The 19143-nt window shown below is 37.1% G+C and overlaps 1 protein-coding gene across 1 annotated transcript in view; it reads left to right on the top strand.

The window, feature by feature from the left end:
* Window positions 1–19143, top strand: part of LMBRD1 (LMBR1 domain containing 1) — a 132057-nt gene that overhangs the window by 12288 nt on the left and 100626 nt on the right. Inside the window, exons 2-4 of the mRNA XM_063442972.1 lie at window positions 2178–2354; window positions 3015–3078; window positions 18490–18587. Coding sequence (XP_063299042.1) covers window positions 2178–2354; window positions 3015–3078; window positions 18490–18587 — 339 coding nt within the window. The remainder of the gene's footprint in view (window positions 1–2177; window positions 2355–3014; window positions 3079–18489; window positions 18588–19143) is intronic.

The raw sequence follows: 19143 nt of genomic DNA, 5'->3' as shown, positions 1-19143 counted from the left end.
AAGATGGAAAAAAATGAGTGTTTCTACACTACCACTACCTTTTACAAGGTTTGGACTCCATTGCTTTAGTATACTCCTAAGGGCTGTTGTGCTGGCCATCTGAAAGTTGCTTGCACTCACTCCACCCTTGCTTGTTTCCTCTTTTCTCTTCACATTTCCATTCCCCTTCTCCTTTTGTTTGTCGTTATTTCCCGTTTATGACCTATGTTATCGATGTAGTTTTTTAGATAATTATTGTGCTGCCTGTTTATATTGCCTTAGCCACAGTTTTTTTTTTTAGTTGTATAGTATTGCTCTTTGTTTCATATTCTGACTTATGTACCAAGATATTGGCAATAGTTTTTTTTTTTTTGGGGACTTGATTTTGTCAGGCAAATTTTCTTTAAAGAATTAGAAAAAAAGTCTGTATTGGCACCATAACCATGACTCACAGAATCCACCAGGTATGAGTCAAACCATGTCTGAATGTTTTGACATTTACCTTGGTACCATGGAAGTGTTTTGTCTGAATTTGAAAATAGTGGCCCTTTTAGAATTGTATCACATCATTGAAATCTTAGTGACAATTACTGACAAAAACAAGGCTGTAGAGATGGGTGGGTAATGTTCGATGTTTGGGACATGTAGTTCCAGGCAGACCTTTTTTTGCCTTTTATCTCTGTTGCTGGCAAATGGCAATACTGCTATAGGGAGGACAGGTCTGAGTAGGAAATGTAAGGTTTGCACCACCTAGCGGGCCAGCGCTCTCTAGTGAGTTAGAGTGCAGTAACTGGGATTCTCCACATGCAATCTGAGTTACTGAATGGCAGGACCCTGAGGGAGCGATTACTGTGGTCTGCATATCTCAGGCTTGTACACTAAACTACTATGATCCAGAACTCCTGCTACACTGCCAGGGAATATGACCCTAAATTCCTAATTTTTGCAATTTAAATCTGAATGGCAAAAATGAGGTATCCAATTGTGACTAAAGCAGAGTTGTTATTATTATTATTATTATTTCCATGTATATAGCGCCAACAGATTCCGTATGCGCTTGATAATATGAGAGGGGGGATTTAACTATAAACAGGACAATTACAAGAAAACTTACAGGAACGATAGGTTGAAGAGGACCCTGCTCAAACGAGCTTACAGTCTATAGGAGTTAGAAAATCTTTCCAGATCACCAAGTTTTGCCTTGGTTTTTATCTGGATTTTATTGTGTATTGAGTTTTATGAGTAACTCTGCCAATGTCCAGGTCTCAGGAGGGTCCCAAAAATTGTGCGTGTGTGATATATTTTTTATCCCTACACCCTGTACAAGAAAAACAGCAAATGCTAATTTGAATTATTTCTATTTCCTGCATGTCTAAGGTTTGCTGGAGAAAAAAAAAATATATATATATATTTTAAATAAACAAAGTAGCCTGCTCAGCTGATTTTATTGCAACAAACACAAGCTATAAAACATTAATAAATAAATATGACTCCTGGTGACAGTGCCACTTTAGTAAACCTGTCATGTCATGTTTATTGTGCACTTGCCTTTTGTGATAATTATTGCTGTTCTAAAACCTCCTTTTCAGGCATGATCCAAAGGTGAAATGTTTGCTGAAATACTTGGTGTCCCTCCTGTATTTAGCTATATGTTGACAAGAAGCATCATGTAACTGAAGGATATTGTTGAAATGATACTTTATTAAGATTGACATTGCCTCTCCGTGTTCTGTATGTTGCTTTGTGTCAGGGACAGAGACCACAAGTCCTCCAGCAAAACCCCAAGCTTTCTGTAATACATGGTCTGGTACATCCCATTCCTATTTTTATATATATATATATTTTTTAGCAGATTAAAATTGTGTTGCTGCTGCCTGCAAGTGCGCATAACATTAGTCATTTTTTTAGAATGAGATGCATTGTGATCCTATTTTTAAATCCAAGTAGTTTTTTTTCCCTTCAATGTTGCACAATCACAACTCCTCACTCATGTTCTCGTTGTTCTCGTTTTTTTTTCTACTAGATGTTCTCTCCCTTTGTACAGTTGAAGAGTGATTTAGAAAATACTGTTATAGTAACTACCACTATTACTGAATAAATATCAAAATGTATTGTTAGTAATAGATATGATAGCAATTTAGGCGTGCTACCAGCAGAAACCTGTTTTATTTGATTTATAATGGTTTCTTTTTTTTCAGGCTATCTTGGTTTTTTGCTGGGTTTATGTCCGAAAATACCAATGCCATCGGGAAAGCCAAGTGATTTCAACTATTACAGCAATCTTTTCTTTGGCTATTGCATTGATTACTTCAGCACTTTTGCCTGTGGACATCTTTCTTGTCTCCTATATGAAGGATTTGAATGGTACATTTAAGGTAGTGTTCTACTTAAGTTAACGTTATGCCATTTTCTCCATAATGCTATGTTATTCTTGATTTGAAATTCAATTATAACTTTTTAGGAAGGGGCATAAAAGCCCAACAGCTTCCAGGAACAGACTTTCTAAAATGTATTAGTATAGTTGAGACAGCACTGGACCTTGGAAAATAAAAATAAAAAAGACAAAAAACAAATAAACCAATATATACATTTTTGTATATTGCTTATCAACTGATGATTAATGACATATCTGACATGACATTACATGTACAATTTAATCCAGTTGTTGCTTTGGGAGGTCAGGGTTCCTTATTTGTAATTCTAATCTGTCTCCAATGAACAGCAATGTTTTACATTGCAGGGTTAGAAGGACAGGGCAGGACACACAGACACTTCAATGAGATGAAGTAGTCTGGGGGCCTACAGTGTCCCTTTAACCCACAGGGATATTGGGATTCATGACATTAGGATCATTTTAGTTACCAATGTGCTTCACAAAAATGTCTTTATACAGTGATGCTACCTGGTTAAACGTTTTGTCATATTAACATGTAATTCAAAATGTATTTTATTTATTATATGCTAAAGTAACTTACTGACATTCTCCTACTCATTTTTTTAAAATAATTTTATTTTCTTTTTCTTTTTTCTTTTAGGATTGGGCAGAAAACAATTCAACACGGCTACAGATTGAGGACACTGTTTTATTTGGTTATTACAGTAAGTACACTTAATTCTGAATTTGCATGTTTATAGTCTCAGTATAATAAACACTGGTCAAAAGTCATTTACACTATAATCTGGTTCTCAGATGACCCATCTCTGTTCTGACCAGCTGCACTCCTCTTACATCACACTATAGAATCTGCTCATCCGTATACAAAAAAGTATTTTGACCATATGAATTCTGAGTGTAGCTAAAGGCCCGATAACCCTATTCCGGAGGAAGGAGACACCCCCACCAATTAATTTGGTTGCATTACATGGAGGGGCTCCGCTACCTGGAGGAACTTATATTTAACAGCAGTGGGAGAGCCCACATATACTTAAACATCTGGACTCTGTGGCTTCTGTCAACTGAATATGCTGATTTCAAGACACTTCTACAATAAAACAATAAAGAACCAATTTCCTGAAGGGGATGGGGTTTGACATGGGCTGACTGCTAGGCCTTGTCTTAGGGAGGATATTTGCCCGGGTGTAAGCTTGCTATGAGACTGTTTGTTTGTCTGCTGTGGGCGTGAGAGACTGATGTCAGGACCTTTTGTGAGTGGAGCTTTTAATTGCATTTAGATCTCAGAAAGACCAGCATTTCTGTTGTTCGTGCGCAATGACAGATGCAAAATATGCGCAGAATTGACATTGGTTCTTGACTGACAATGTTGTGTGCTGGGGGTCTAACTAGCCCCCTGCACACATTTTTACAATAGCTCAGAGAACATTAGATTAATCTTTACAGTGAATATAAAGAGAGACTGTGTAGGTCACATGCAGAAGAGGTGGGGCTAAGGCTGCATAAGCAAAGTGACTTGACTCCTAAATGATAGAAAATAGAGCAGTTAGACTGCAAGGGCATGATCTATACACCAAAACAACTCAATTAAACTAAAGTTGTTTTTGTGCTTATAGTGTCCCTTAAAGAGTGTGTAGCTCTCTGGTTCATTACAACTTTAATAGCATAAACATTTGTATGGTGGACATTTAAAACTCCATTCCAGTGTTTACTTTGTCCATCACAATACCTGCACTATGACAACAAACAACAAAGGATGTGCTGTGTGAGCAAAACTGAAGATTATCATCTCCTCTGAGACAGATCAATTCACCTTGACATGACTCGTCTAGTCCTCTGCTAGGTTTATCCATCTCATTCAGTACCCTTTTTATGTATGCCTAAACACAACGGCTGTTATCTCGTGAATCTTGTCAATAGTTTCCTTTTTATTGCATGGTTTATGTTTGCATTTGTTTGTATATTTTGGTGTTCTAAAATATTTTCTTTAAAACTAAAAAGTTATGTGATATTGCTTGCATAATTTCAGTCCTCCAGATCATATCCTACATGGTTGTGTGTGTTTTTTATTTTTATTTTTTTTTTAAAAAAATTTATGTCTTCTATTTGTTCCCTTTATTATTATACAGGGTTTCTTGATTAATTTGAAAATCAATCTGCTGCTGGTAGACACTAAAGTGTTTATGCTTGTGGTGTGGAATATGAGATGTACAGTAGTAAAATAACACAGATTGCCCTGTCACAAACAACACGTTGATATTTATGCTTTGCTATGGTTTTATTCCACTTCCCTATTTTTCGATGAGATCCTGCATAAATATTTAGCAAAATACTGTATCATTTAGTTTTAGGTTTACATCTGTGAATTTCTAAATATTTTTTTTCCCTACCTGCCTGACACATAGTCCCTTAACCCACCCACTCAATTCCCACTTCCACCCACAGACCCCTGCATCCAAAATCCAAAAAGGAAAATGAACAACTGATCTCAGAATAAAACTTTGCAATCAGCAAAGTTTTTCTTTCTTTAAAAAAAAAAAAAAAAAAAAAAATATATATATATATATATATATATATATATATATAAATTTTTTTTTTTTTTTTTCAAACTAAAGTGGGGAAAATAAAGTCAAGGTAGGTAAAACAAAACACTCCGATACACTATATCAGACCACAGGAAAGGGTTAAAAAAAAACCCCACACAACTAAAACTAGCCAAAATCGCAGAGGATCAGATTTTAGCCAAAAAATATAAAAAGCTGTACTAATGTACTGATCTCTCTGTTCACGGTATTTTCACTGCGATCAGCAGGGAAAGGGTTAACTAGAATACTATGTATTTGTATTTTGGACACAGTAAACCATTGGAACTTTGCCAGCAATGATCTTTCTGACATTCTTGCCTCAGATCAAAGTGAGAGAGGAGAGTGGCAAAATACAATGTCACTGCCCTGCTTCCTCTCAGTGCTAAAGTGAATTTATAATCCACAATTTTATGAATGGCAAATAAGTCCTTAGACTCTTTTTTTTCTTTCTACCAAGTGCTACATCTTATTATTAAAAAGAGTGGTTTTATTAATCACTTAGAAACTTAGAATACATTGTTGGCACGCAAATCGCAATTTTGCACGCCAATTTCTGATTACAAATATTTGAACCATTTAAAAAAATAAATAAATTTAGAACATGTGGCAGGTGTGAAAAAAAAAATATCAAACTGCACTGTTTATGGATATTTGTGTCCAAATACAAAACCCTACCTTAATCAGAGGACACTGGATATTCATAATCACAATGTAAATGCGCTGGTCAAGAACCACAATGGAAATTGTGACAGGGCAAGGACTTTTTAGCTAAAAAAAAAATTATTCATGATTATGTGCACTTTCATTGGTTCACTTCACCACTGTAACTCCAAAATGTGCAGTAAGGATGTTGCAGGAATGTTGTGGATAGCCTGGAGCCAGCACAGAACTACTTTAAGAACCCTTAATGAAGACTGATGTAATAACTAATTGGCTACCAAAAGAGACACCATAGGCACCAACACAACTTTTACTTAATGAAGCAGTTTTAGTGTATAGATCATGCCCCTGCAATGTCACTGTACATTTTAGGAGTTGAATAACTTTCACACCTCCCTGCATGTAACTTACACAGCCTTCCTAAACACTTTGTGTAAAGAGAGATATCATCTATTTTTTTTTTATTGTAAATTCTTTTTAATTTAGAGTTGTATATCTTTCGCTCTATTAATAGCCTTCTAGACCCCGCAGGAGCCTCCTGTGATTGATTCAAGTTCAATTTACAGAGCAGGAGATAATATCTTTTAAAGTAAGTTCGGATCTGATTGCAAATTAAGCCAATTTTTCATGTTGCCTGTGTCAGTCACAGACCGGGGAGGTGTAGCTAGAGCTACATCGAAAAAAACTAAAGTGGTTTAATTCCGTAATGGCAGAGAATCCAGCATTGAGATTGCAGGGGCATGATCTATTCCATACACCCAAACTGTTTCATTAAGATAAAGTAGTTTTAAAGCCTTTCGTACTCTTTTAAATTGGGGAAAAGGCTCTTTCATCAAAATTAAAATCCCACTCTTTTAACAAGCTCTGGGTTGCATAAAGCTTCAAATGTAAAATAAGTTGCACATTTCTTATTAGCTTGGGGTCTGTAGGGATTTAGATCCCATATTTTCCAACAGTTGAAAAAGTTTCAAGGAGCACTTCGGGGAGTGTTGGATAGACTTTTACTAATAATTTGTAGGCAAATATTTGGCACAATGTATTCTGTCTTCCTTTTTTTTTTTATATATAATATATATGTTGCTTTTCTAGTGCGATAACAATCATTTTTATTTTTTTTAGCTGACACATTAGATATATCAATCTTTCTGACATTTTTCCTGATAGAGAAGTGAAACAGAACACTTTTTTCCGCCAATCTAAATTTGCTTGGTCAGCCCAGCATCAGTAGTAGATGTCACAGTTACTGTCTACTTCACCAGTCTCCTATTAGCAGCCCTGGATTATTATTTTTTTTCTTTTAACCAGCCCTATAATGCATATTGTCACATAGTGTGCAAGCATACAGGTGTAAAAAAATGAAATATATATATATATATATATATATGTATATATATATATATATATATATATTCATTAAAAAAACAAATTGAAAATTATAACACGAAGGATCACATCCCAAAGACTTAAAATAAACCAAACAACTGCTTTATTTTATGCAGATGGGCAAGAGAATGCAATCAAATTGTCTACTTCCGTAAATTGGGTAGAGACATCTGAAATATTGACTGTATAACATTATATACTGCTTTGCTTGCTTTTTAAAAGTAAAGTGCCATCTGGCAGACTGACAGGCACACCTCTCACTGACACACCCACACAATCAAAGGTAGCCTTAATGCAGAATAGGATAGTAGACCTAGAAGATCGTCCCCGAAGAAATAATGTAAGAATTAGAAACATATCTGAAACTATCACCACAGACAATCTAGAGCTATATCTGCTAGAATTCTTTGAAACCCTGGGAATTATAACTGAATCCTTCCAACCAGTGATGGAAAGATTCCATAGATTATATAAACCATCATCAGTATCCGAATCTCTTCCCAGAGATGTAATTATAGCCTGCTCATCATATAGAACCAAATCACTACTAATAAAGACTTTCATACAGTTAAAGCAAAAACCTGAATGATTTAAAGACCTGGAAATCTTTAAGGACCTTTCTTACTCCATAAGATCTGCAAAGAGACATTTTTAAAAAGAAGCAGAGGAAATACGAACAAAAGGCATTAAATATAGCTGGGGGTTCCCTACTAGTCTGATTGTCTATAAGGATGGCGTCAGATTAGTATTCAAAAACCAAGAAAAAGCTAAAGAATGGCAGGAGAAACAAAAATGATACACAGACAGGAACCATATATCAAATGGTAAAGGAGAAGGGAGATATATAGATCAATGAGAGATGAATTTAAGGGGGGGAATTTAGGAAGGCAATTATCCTCTTTAAGGCTTAAACTTATTATAGTAATGAATTTAACTGCACATATATCTAATAATATTATGGAAATATTCACTTAAGATTCTAATCACTATGCACGGTTAGCATGTAACAAATTGCACATAATTATAAAATTGAAATGGATGATTAACACACAAACAATAAGAGGAGGTAAAAAGAAACCCATACATAATCCATTCCATGAGGAAGTCACTGGGATAATATTTCTGTATTTTTCTGTATTAATATTTATTATACTCTAAAATTTGGTTGAAGAAATTTCACAATAGCACAGATAGATTGGATACATTACAAAATGATATATCTAATAATTTGTACCATAAATGCAAGATAAGATATAGCTGATTAATAAAGAAGCGGCACATATTTTAGAAATGGATAATAGCTAAAGTATTATAAGCATACAAACTTAAAATATCCCTCGCCCCTATATAGATTTGGCTTTTGGCTGATACTTGCCTCTATGAGTGGTGTTTTTTTTTTTTTTTCTTTCTTGGAGGTGAGTGGTGAGCGGAGAGACAAGGAGGCAGGAAAGAGATGACAGAGAGAGAGAGACAGGGGGAAGCTATTCAAAATAGAAGTACTTTGTAAATCTTGGTATTTTTTCTCCTCTGAATGATCTATTGTTTTATTCTATATACGCATAGAAAAATACTTGTATATAAACCATTGTGATCTCGGTGTATATGGTTACACCCTCCCTCACAACCATCACAAGTGGTGCCCCAAGAGAGAAGCCTTCCCTGTTATAGGTCATTAGACCATTTTTCTTTATTATGCATTGTAGAAGTATGATGGACAAGGCATCTGCCAATATCTCTGGGGGATACGGAGATTTGGCATTTTATGTAATGTGTTTTTTGTTGTTTGGCAAAATAATTTTAATATCGACTAACATAAATGGTAATGCAAAGCGATTAGAGGAGAAAGAGATTGGGAGGGTGTGGGGAGGGGAACATGGGAAATATGGTTACATTTTTTATCTTTTAACATTCAGGGATTGAATTCCCCTAACAAAAGATCACTTCTTACCAATTAACTATGGGAAAAGAAAATAGATATATGTATGATCCAAGAGACACACTGGCTAATAAAAGATTTGGATAAAATTAAATTTCAGGAATACACTGTTTTAACAAATACCTCAATGATAAATGGAAAATAAAAGAGGAGTTTCTATCTTAGCAGCCAATACACTAACAGTGGAAATACTATACCAAGTAATTGATGTAGATGCAAAATATAATATGCTTATATGTAGTATAAACCAAAAAATAATTACTTTGATAAATGTATTTGCTGCAGCTAGAGAACAGATAAGCATCTTGAATAAAATTAGAAAAGGACCAGTTATCTAGGCTGGAGATTTTTAATATGGTAATGGAACCTAGACCTAGATAAAATGTTACCAAGGGGTTTTGATTTATCTCGAGAGGTAGTTAAACAAGCACAAAACCTCAATAGATTTGTCAGGAGAAATTACCTCCACGATGTATGGCGCATCTTCCATCCAGATAAGAGATTTCACGCATTGGTCTAGGGTACATAATTCATATTCCCGGATATATCTGGTCCTGTGTGAATCTATACTCTTACAAAAGATAAATAAGATTGACCTCATTGAAATAACAGATCACAATGCTATCTTCTGGGACATAAAGGATGAGGTAGAGATGAGGCCCCGTACATCGTGGAGACTTAATGAGACCCTTTTGGATTCAGATGATCATTGTAAACATATGAATGAAATAACAAAGCTCTTTTTTGATGAAAATATAACCACAGACATATCACCTGAAAAAATATGGTGTACATATAAATGTGTTGTAAGGGGTCATTTGATTCAAATGGGTAGTAGAGCTAAACGAGAAAAGGGTTTAACTATAGCAGATCTGTATATAGCCCTTTCAATAGAGAATGAGATAAATAAGTAAAATTCTTCTGAAAAATCAGCTCTCCGTATTGGTAGTCTTGGAGAAGAAATAAATCAAAGACTATTAGACAACGTAAAGGCTAGCTTAAAAAAAGCTTAATCAGACCTACTATCTTAAAGGAAACAAAGCAGATAAAATTCTAACTGCTAAGCTAAAAAAAGTACTGCCACTCAAATCTATAAAATATCAAACAAAAGGAAACGTATCTATTCCCATCTGGAACTCTGTGAAGCCTTTGGATCTTTTTATCAGAATATGTACAATTTATAAACTCTTAAAACAAATCTAGAGATCCAAGAATATCTAGAGAAATGTGGCTTATCTACACTCACAGAGGACCAAATCAGGGACTTAAACTAACTCATAACGGAAGAAGTGTTACTAGGGATAGATAAAAAAAAACAAAGCCCCAGGTCCAGATGGATTCTCTGGAATATTTTATACAATTAGGAAAGCTGATTTATGTAAACTTCTTGCAAAATTATTTAATTTCTTTTCAGATAGAAGCGAAATATCAGCTGAATCCCTTCAGGCAAACCTAATACCTATATTAAAAAACAAAAAAGATCCTTCTCAGATTGAAAATTATCACCCTATCTCACTTATCAATGCTGACATAGAAATATATTCAGCTATTTTAGCTAATAATTGAAACCTATAATCCCATCCCTAATCCATCCTGAGCAAACAGGCTTTGTAACTGGGAGATATCCTTCTGATAATATCCGTAGAGTAGCAGATCTGATTGACCAATCTAATAGAAGGACTGAACAGACTATTTTACTTTCACTTGATGCAAATAAAGATTTTGACCGAGTAAGTTGGAACTTTGTTCCAAACATTATTCAACAGAGGCACCAAAGGCTGGATCCTTCAGGCGATATTTGCTCTCTACACGAACCCCTCAGCTAGGATAATGGGTTTGGATATTATTCTTGGTTTAAGGTTCGCAATGGAACTAGGCAGGGCTGCCCTTTCTCCCCTATGCTTACATCTGTACTTTGGAGCCTCTTTCACAATATATCAGAATGAATAAAAATATTAAGGGAATCCAATTTGATCACAAAGAGGCAAAATTAAATCTACATGCCGACTATGTCATAATGACATTAACAGATCTCGAAAACTTAATATTCTCTCCCCATAAAGGGAAACTCCAGTGCCAGGAAAACAATCCGTTTTTCTGGCACTGGAGGGTCCCTCTCCCTCCCACCCCCCAATCCCCGGTTACTGAAGGGGTGATAACCCCTTCAGTCACTTACCTGAGGCAGCGGCGATGTCCCTCGCCGCTGTCTCCTCCTCCCGACGCTCCTCCTGTCCATTGCGTTGGCCGGTGGGCGAGACTGATCCCGCCCACCGACCGAGGAGACCTAATGCGCATGCGTGGCAATGCCGCGCATGTGCATTACGTCTCCCCATAGCACAGCATTGAAAAATCATTTCAATGGTTTTCTATGGGGTTTTGAGCAACGCTGGCGGTCCTCACACAGCGTGAGGATGTCCAGCGACGCTTTAGCACAGGTTTCCTGGGCTATGGACACGGATGTGACCTCTAGTGGCTGTTTAGTAGACAGCCACTAGAGGTGGTGTTAACCCTGCAAGGTAATTATTGCAGTTTATAAAAAACTGCAATAATTACACTTGCAGGGTTAAGAGTAGTGGGAGTTGGCACCCAGACCACTCCAATGAGCAGAAGTGGTCTGGGTGCCTGGAGTGTCCCTTTAACGAATTAGAACTATTCGGAAACATGTCAAACTATAAGCTCAACACATCTAAATTTATTATGAGCTTAAATTTAGATATGGAAACCAAAGAGAGACTAAAAAGAGAATATACCTTTAGGTGGGACACAGATATTGAGTATTTAGGCATAATTCTTCTCATTCAAAAAATGTAATTAAAGGAACACTATAGGGTCAGGAACACAAACATGTATTCCTGACCCTATAGTGTTAAAACCACCATCTAACCCCCCTGGGCCCCTCATGCCTCCATACATATAGTAAAAATCTTACTGTATTCAAGCCTAAAGCTGTAGCTCTGCATGCTGTTTGCCTAAAAAAAATAAAAAATAAGCAGTCTGCTGACATCAGAAGTGGTAGCCTGATCCAATCACAGTGCTTCCCCATAGGATTGTCTGAGACTGACAAAGAGGCAGATCGGGGCAGAGCCAGCATGGTTCATACACAGCCCTGTCCAATTAGCATCTCCTCATCTCCGAATTGAATCAATGAATCATGAATTGAATCAATGAATCTCTATGAGGAAAGTTCAGTGTCTGCATGCAGAGGGGGGGAAACAGTGAATGTTGGATGCATTTTAGGCAGCCATGACCCAGTAAGGATCTCTAACAGCTATCTGAGGAGTGGCCAGTGAAGTTATCACTAGGCTGTAATGTAAACACTGCATTTTCTCTGAAAAGACAGTGTTTACAGCAAAAAGCCTGAAGGTAATGATTCTACTCACCAGAACAAATTCAATAAACTGTAGTTGTTCTGGTGACTATAGTGTCCCTTTAACCCCTTAAGGACACAGGACATGTGTGACATGTCATGATTCCCTTTTATTCCAGAAGTTTGGTCCTTAAGGGGTTAAGGCTAATTGGGAGGTACTGTTGTTGAATCAGACCCTTAGAATGCTTAATGATTGAAAGCCTTTGGAACTTTCATGGTTGGAACGAATCAACGTCATAAAATCCTATGTGCTTCCAATCTGGAATTATATCTTTCGGGCGATTCCCACATGTTTACATAGATCGAATTTACTTAAAATGCAGATAATTTTTTCTGATTATATATAGAAAGGGAAGAATCCAAGAATAAAGAGAAAGATATTGGAGAAAAGCATAGATAAAGGAGGGCTAGCAATCCCTAATGTTAAAAAATATCACAACGCTGCTATTCTTAAGCATATCTTAAGGTTTAAATGGTTTAAAATAGAATCCAAAGATTCTTGGTATGATATCGGAAAATGTCTGCTGGAAATATCAGATCTCTCCCTCTTACTGTGGATTGATCCTAAAAGATTGGGCATTGATAGGATTGCAGTAAATAATGGTGGTAAAAACAACTTCACCTATCAAATCCCAAAAGTTCTGATCTAGATTTAAGATAGAATATAATTTGTCATGGGATAACATTATTCGATCCAAGAGCAATATTAGCCTCCTAGAATATAATATGGAGGAAATTAATCTATGTGTATGGAAAGAGAATGGTATACATGTTTTAACTGATATTCTAAACGGTTCCTAGATAAAATCTTTTCAAGAAATAGTTCACGAATTCCATATTCTCTCAAAAGAAGTCTTTTGCTATTTTAGAATTAAAAGCGATTTGCAAAAATATATATGTAAGAAAGACAACGGAATTAAGGGATTGGAATGTTTATTAAAACATTGAGATAATGTTAGTACTTTGATGAAACATACCCATTTTGATGACAAAGATCCATCTATAATAGATCCTGTTACATATATAATAAATACATGGAAAAGTGACCTTGAAATAGAGTTTAGAATTTTGGATTGGTATAAGATCATACCAGAAGCTAAGAAATGTCAATCTTATAGAGTTACAATATAAGATATTAAGGAGGTGACATTTGGTTCCAAAGAAAATTAATAAGATGTTCCCTATATATTCCATTCTCTGCTGGCGCTGTAACCAATCAGAAGGTTCTTATACTCCTATCTGGTGGAACTGTCATAAATGAAAAGCTTTTTGGAAATTAACATATAACATTTTAGAGAACCTCACGGGCATCCCCGTGACTTTTTCTCCCCAAACAGCTTTATTACATCTTGACTGGCCCAAATTGTTGCTGAAAGATGGATATATAACAACTCATATTTTGATAGCAGCAAAAACAATGCATTGTAAAACTTTGGAAGCAGAGTGAGCCTCCAACGTGGGGAATATTAAAAACCAAATCTCATTTCAATTAATGATGGAGAGGGAGCCCTTTCCTATAATTAAATATGGATGGCATATATGAAAAAACAATTATATATACCAAAAATGATAAAGTATAACCCTTTAGACTCTCTCTCTCTCTCTCTCCTCTCTCTCCCTCTCTAATTCAAAATATAAAATATGGTTTATATGTATAGCATGTATTTTGAAGCTTTTTCTTGTATTTACCAATGACTAGAGACTATTGTTTTTTTTTGTTTGTTTTTTTAAGTTTGTCAATGTCTTAGAAACTATTGAGTTTTAAAGCGGATACATTAATGTTTGACTTGAATAAAAAGAGTATTGAGATCATTAGGGTGGTTGGGGCGTCAAATATTGTATTTCTGGGGGCGGAGCCAGCACTCAGCCCGATCAGTCGCATCCCTGCAGTGCTCCGACAATCGGACGACTAAACACCCCAAAAAACCGACCAAACTAGCTGCCTACTGCTTTGCAAGCAGCACTACAGCACCCCAACACCAATGGGGAAGAAAACAAAAAACTGCGACCGGATCGGCCGCGGCAATCCGCGGATATCAGTGAACTTTTCCGACGGCAGCATGGAGCAGTGGGGCCCAAGATGGCGGCCGACATGGACGAATACTCCGACAGCACGGATGATTTCCCGCTACACTGCACAGAGGCTCTAGAATACCGAGAGCCGGCAAAGCCAAGCCAGCCGGCAGGGGGACACCCGGTGACCACGGAGATACTCACCTCGCTCCTCTCAGGCTTGCGCCAGTCACTATCGGCAGAAATCTCCCAAGTGAGAGAGGATGTCAGAGAGTTCACCGCCCGTTTAACAACCGTTGAACAACTCACCCAAGCTCACACAACCCAGGTGGCAGACCTCCAGACACAGGTGAGGGAACTTACCACAGCCCACACAGCACTGTCCCACCAACTAGCTGCCATGGAGGACAAACTCAGATGGAAACACATTAAAATCCGAGGCATAGCTGACTCACTGACCCAGGCAGAGCTACCTCACTTTCTACGCAGACTGTTTGCAACCCTGCTACCCGCCAAGCAAGCAAAAGGGATACAGCTGGAGGGCATGTTTCGGTTACCCAAGCCACCACAACTCACTGGCACCGCTACCGGGGACCTCCTGGTCAAACTACTGAACGGGCAAGACAAAGCTGCGCTCATGGGCGCCATTAAAGGGAAAAATCCCTATAGCTTCGAGGGTATGGACATCACATTTTATGCTGACCTATCCCGCACCACTCTGCAATGGCGGGAATCCCTTCAACCACTGACGACTGCACTGGCGGCCAGAGGGACGACATACCGCTGGGGACCTGCCCATGTACTTATAGTACAACACCAGGACGCTGAATACAGAGTCAATGCCATAACAGAGATGGACACTGTACTGGGCCTCCACAACCCCCCTCCAGCCTCAACAACCTGGGACCCAGCCAACATCGTTCCGTTCGTTCCAGCTCAGGGGGCGCACAGAGAAAGGAAAATCGGCGAACCACCACCGCCAGTCTGAAAAGGCTCACAAGTTTAATATGTTTTGCTTATTATGTTTATGTTTCTCCTTAGTTTTTCATTCTTATTTCTAACAATACTAATACCGGGATTGCCCGGAAAGCTGGCTCCAATACATCACCCACCCCCCCAACTCCAAACAGCACACGGCAGGCTTTAACTCTATGACGAGGAGTTGTACTATACGCCGTCCTAGGCACTACGCCCCTGACTAAGTACCTATGTTTGCCTAGGCCAGGTCACGGCCTATCTCAAATCCTAACATATCGACCCCTCTGACAGTACTGCCCACACACCCGACCTAACATGGGTACTTCCCCCCCCTACCTTAAGATAACACACTCTCTGATAGCGGTTATTGATAAGGCACACTCAGCGTATAGCGCTCACCGCGGCACCACCGCCTTAGACAACGCCACCAACCAGGTGGAACTAGAGCCTTCATAGAAACCTCCTGGTCACTGTCCTACTCTAAGTTCCACTAATACTACGCACTTAACGACAGTTCTTATCAATACCACATAGACGTTACATAAATGTAGTAAACACACCTGACACAGCTATCGTAACATACTCACTCTACAAGCTCAAGTTTTTCCTTAATGTCTAATTTACATATCTTAAAAATGTGCAGTAAAAGCAAATGTCATACTAATGTTACACTTGTTACAGTCGCGCTTGACCTAGCTGTTGTGGCTATTCAAGCAAAATGTATAACTTGCACAACAAAAATAAAGAATTAAAAAAAAAAAAAAAATATTGTATATCTGGTATGGTATGTAATTGTTTGTGTGTTTTTTTTATATTCAAAAAGACAATAAATATTTAAATAAATTAAACAAAATATGTGTGTGTGTGTGTGTGTATATATATATATATATAATCATGAAAGAAAATTGAAAAATATGTTGCTTTTCTAGTGCGATAACTATCATTTTTATTTTTTTTAGCTGACACATTAGATATATCAATCTTTCTGACATTTTTCCTGATAGAGAAGTGAAACAGAAGACTTTTTTCTTTTTTTCCGCCAGTCTAAATTTGCTTGGTCAGCCCAGCATCAGTAGTAGATGTCACAGTTACTGTCTACTTCACCAGTCTCCTATCAGCAGCCCTGGATTATTATTTTTTTCTTTTAACCAGCCCTATAATGCATCTTGTCACATAGTGTGCAAGCATACAGGTGTAACAAAATGAAATATATATATATGTATATATATATATATATTCATTAAAAAAACAAATTGAAAATTATAACACGAAGGATCACATCCCAAGGACTTAAAATAAACCAAACAACTGCTTTATTTTATGCAGATGGGCAAGAGAATGCAATCAAATTGTCTACTTCCGTAAATTGGGTAGAGACATCTGAAATATTGACTGAATAACATTATATACTGCTTTGCTTGCTTTTTAAAAGTAAAGTGCCATCTGGCAGACTGACAGGCACACATCTAACTGACACACCCACATGCACCGTTAGATGTACTTACATGCTGCTACACACACTGTTACATTTGTACACACGTAAACATGTATATACATATACACACACTCTGTTACACAAACATATATTACGAATATAAACTCATTTAGGACAGTGGTTTAGGAAAAACTCAGGTATCATTACATGATTGACATGAAGGAGAGAAAATGAACAAATATTAACCGAGAAGCATGGACCTCAAAATAACTATATATATTCTTACAATAAGGTTTTATCACAAGAGCTTTGAGTGCAAGGCATTATTCCATGTTATTTGCAATCAGGGGCACTCCCCCCAACAGGAGCATGAAGGCAGCACAGTAGCACTCAAAAAAGGTGGTGCAGCTATTACAGAAGAACATATGGAACTAAATATTACAAGTAGAGGAATTCATGAGTAGCAATGGTGACACATGCTATTCTTCCACAGATCCTCCACTGTCGACAGAGCCCAGCTTGAAACAGACAGCGAGCATTCATCTTGATCAGATGTGTCTATGACTGTTCACTCATGTAGCTCACCCCCATGCAGAACAGTCTTCCTACATTCTTCCCACTCCAGACCTCAAACTACGTAGTTCTACTCTCTACTGGTCCCATCATTCCCAAGCAGCAAGCTACTTTTTTTTTCCCCCCGTACAGCTTTATTAGATGTTAAAATGACAATTCATTAGTTACACTCTCTGGTTGACGGGGCCAGAGTTCAAACCATACACAGCCTGCTTCACAGTTTAATGTACCATGGTGTGTGCAGCAATCACCTAGCTGCCAACCATACAGGTACACAGCTGTGTCTCACCTCTGGGGAGGGATCTTTCCCACTTGTGCATGTGATGTGCAGATTCCATACACATGAGCTGAACAAAATTCCTAAATTGACATATGAAAGTAGGACTTTACTCCTCTTTTGTTGTCTGATCCAAGAGGCTGTCCTAGAGCTGCTGCAGTGTTTGCAAATCTTTGCACTTCTAATCCACGCTTAGAACTGAAAGTGAGAGTACTCTCTGCACCATAACGTTGGCTATTTGCAAAATGGTTGTGATGTGTAGAGTGACCACTTGAATAATGCTCAAATTTTTATTGATGACATAGGGCTGAATTAGTATGAGGAATCAAACAGAGTGGGCTATATCTATAGGGGAATGTCACTTTTCAGATGAGGCAAGCCGATTAAATTTGTCTTTCACCAGACCGAAAATATTACACAGGAACTGGCAGTCCCAAAGCAGACATCCAACACCAAGATAAATTGTTTGTTTCAACTCTATTGCATAAGGGAATAATTTCCTGGAATGGCTGCTAGGCCCACATATGCGAGAAAATATGCCTATATTATAAGATTAAGAGGCCAGTCTGTAACATTCTAGTAAAAGTTTTAAATCTTCTGTGCTTTAATAAATGTATTTGCCATATGTATTTTTTGTCACAATTTAAATGCATCACAGGACCAGCTTTGTAAACCTAACAGCTTGTACAAACAGAGTAGTTTATGTTTTACTTCATCTAAGTGGTACTATGAGGGTGGAAGCATTAATATTCTCATATGTCCAAACAGAAAGCACCATCTGTTTTTGCATTTTATTTACATTTTTGCTGCTAAACTATGCGCTTAAATCAGGAATTGGATATAGTGGTTTGTTCCGCTGATAATTTAGTTGCATTATTTTACATGATTGTCTTTTTGTTCTGTTTTTCCAGCTCTCTATTCTATTATATTGTTCTGCGTGTTCCTGTGGATTCCTTTTGTGTATTTCTATTATGAAGAAAAGGGTGAAGATGATGGTGGCCATAGTGTAGTAAGTTTATTTCCAATACTCCACTCCCAAAATAAAATTACACAGCAGTGCACTTGCATGATTTTTAGGGACATTTTTTTTTTTATTACACTATTGTTAAGTCAGATGTGTTTAGTTTCATTGTACGAAAATGTGATAATTTTATTTGATTACGTAGTTGACTAATTTTCTTTTCAAGAAAATGTAAGCTATAGTATGGCAATGAGTGAGGAAAATACAGATTTTTTTAGGTAGGCTGTAATTCGATTAAAATAAATAAATAAATAAGGTGTCTGAATAGATTTATATGCATAAATGCTATACTTTCAACCATGTGAGCACGTATTTTTTATTTCTTGGTATTTTTTGTCTTGATGATCACACATTCTGTATCTGTAGCACTGTAACTATGCATGGAAGCAATTTGAGCAATACAAGCAATATGTAATCAATAAATATTATAAAGTCATGTAATTGTTTTTGTAAGCTGAACATGCTATCATAGTCTACTTTTTTTGTATTCTTTATTTTTGTATTGACATACAATATTGCAAACAATTGTTAGCAGATACATTCG

Source organism: Pelobates fuscus, chromosome 2, assembly GCF_036172605.1.
Source record: "Pelobates fuscus isolate aPelFus1 chromosome 2, aPelFus1.pri, whole genome shotgun sequence".
Taxonomy (NCBI): Eukaryota; Metazoa; Chordata; class Amphibia; order Anura; family Pelobatidae; genus Pelobates; species Pelobates fuscus.
This window is presented reverse-complemented; position numbering and strand designations above follow the sequence as displayed.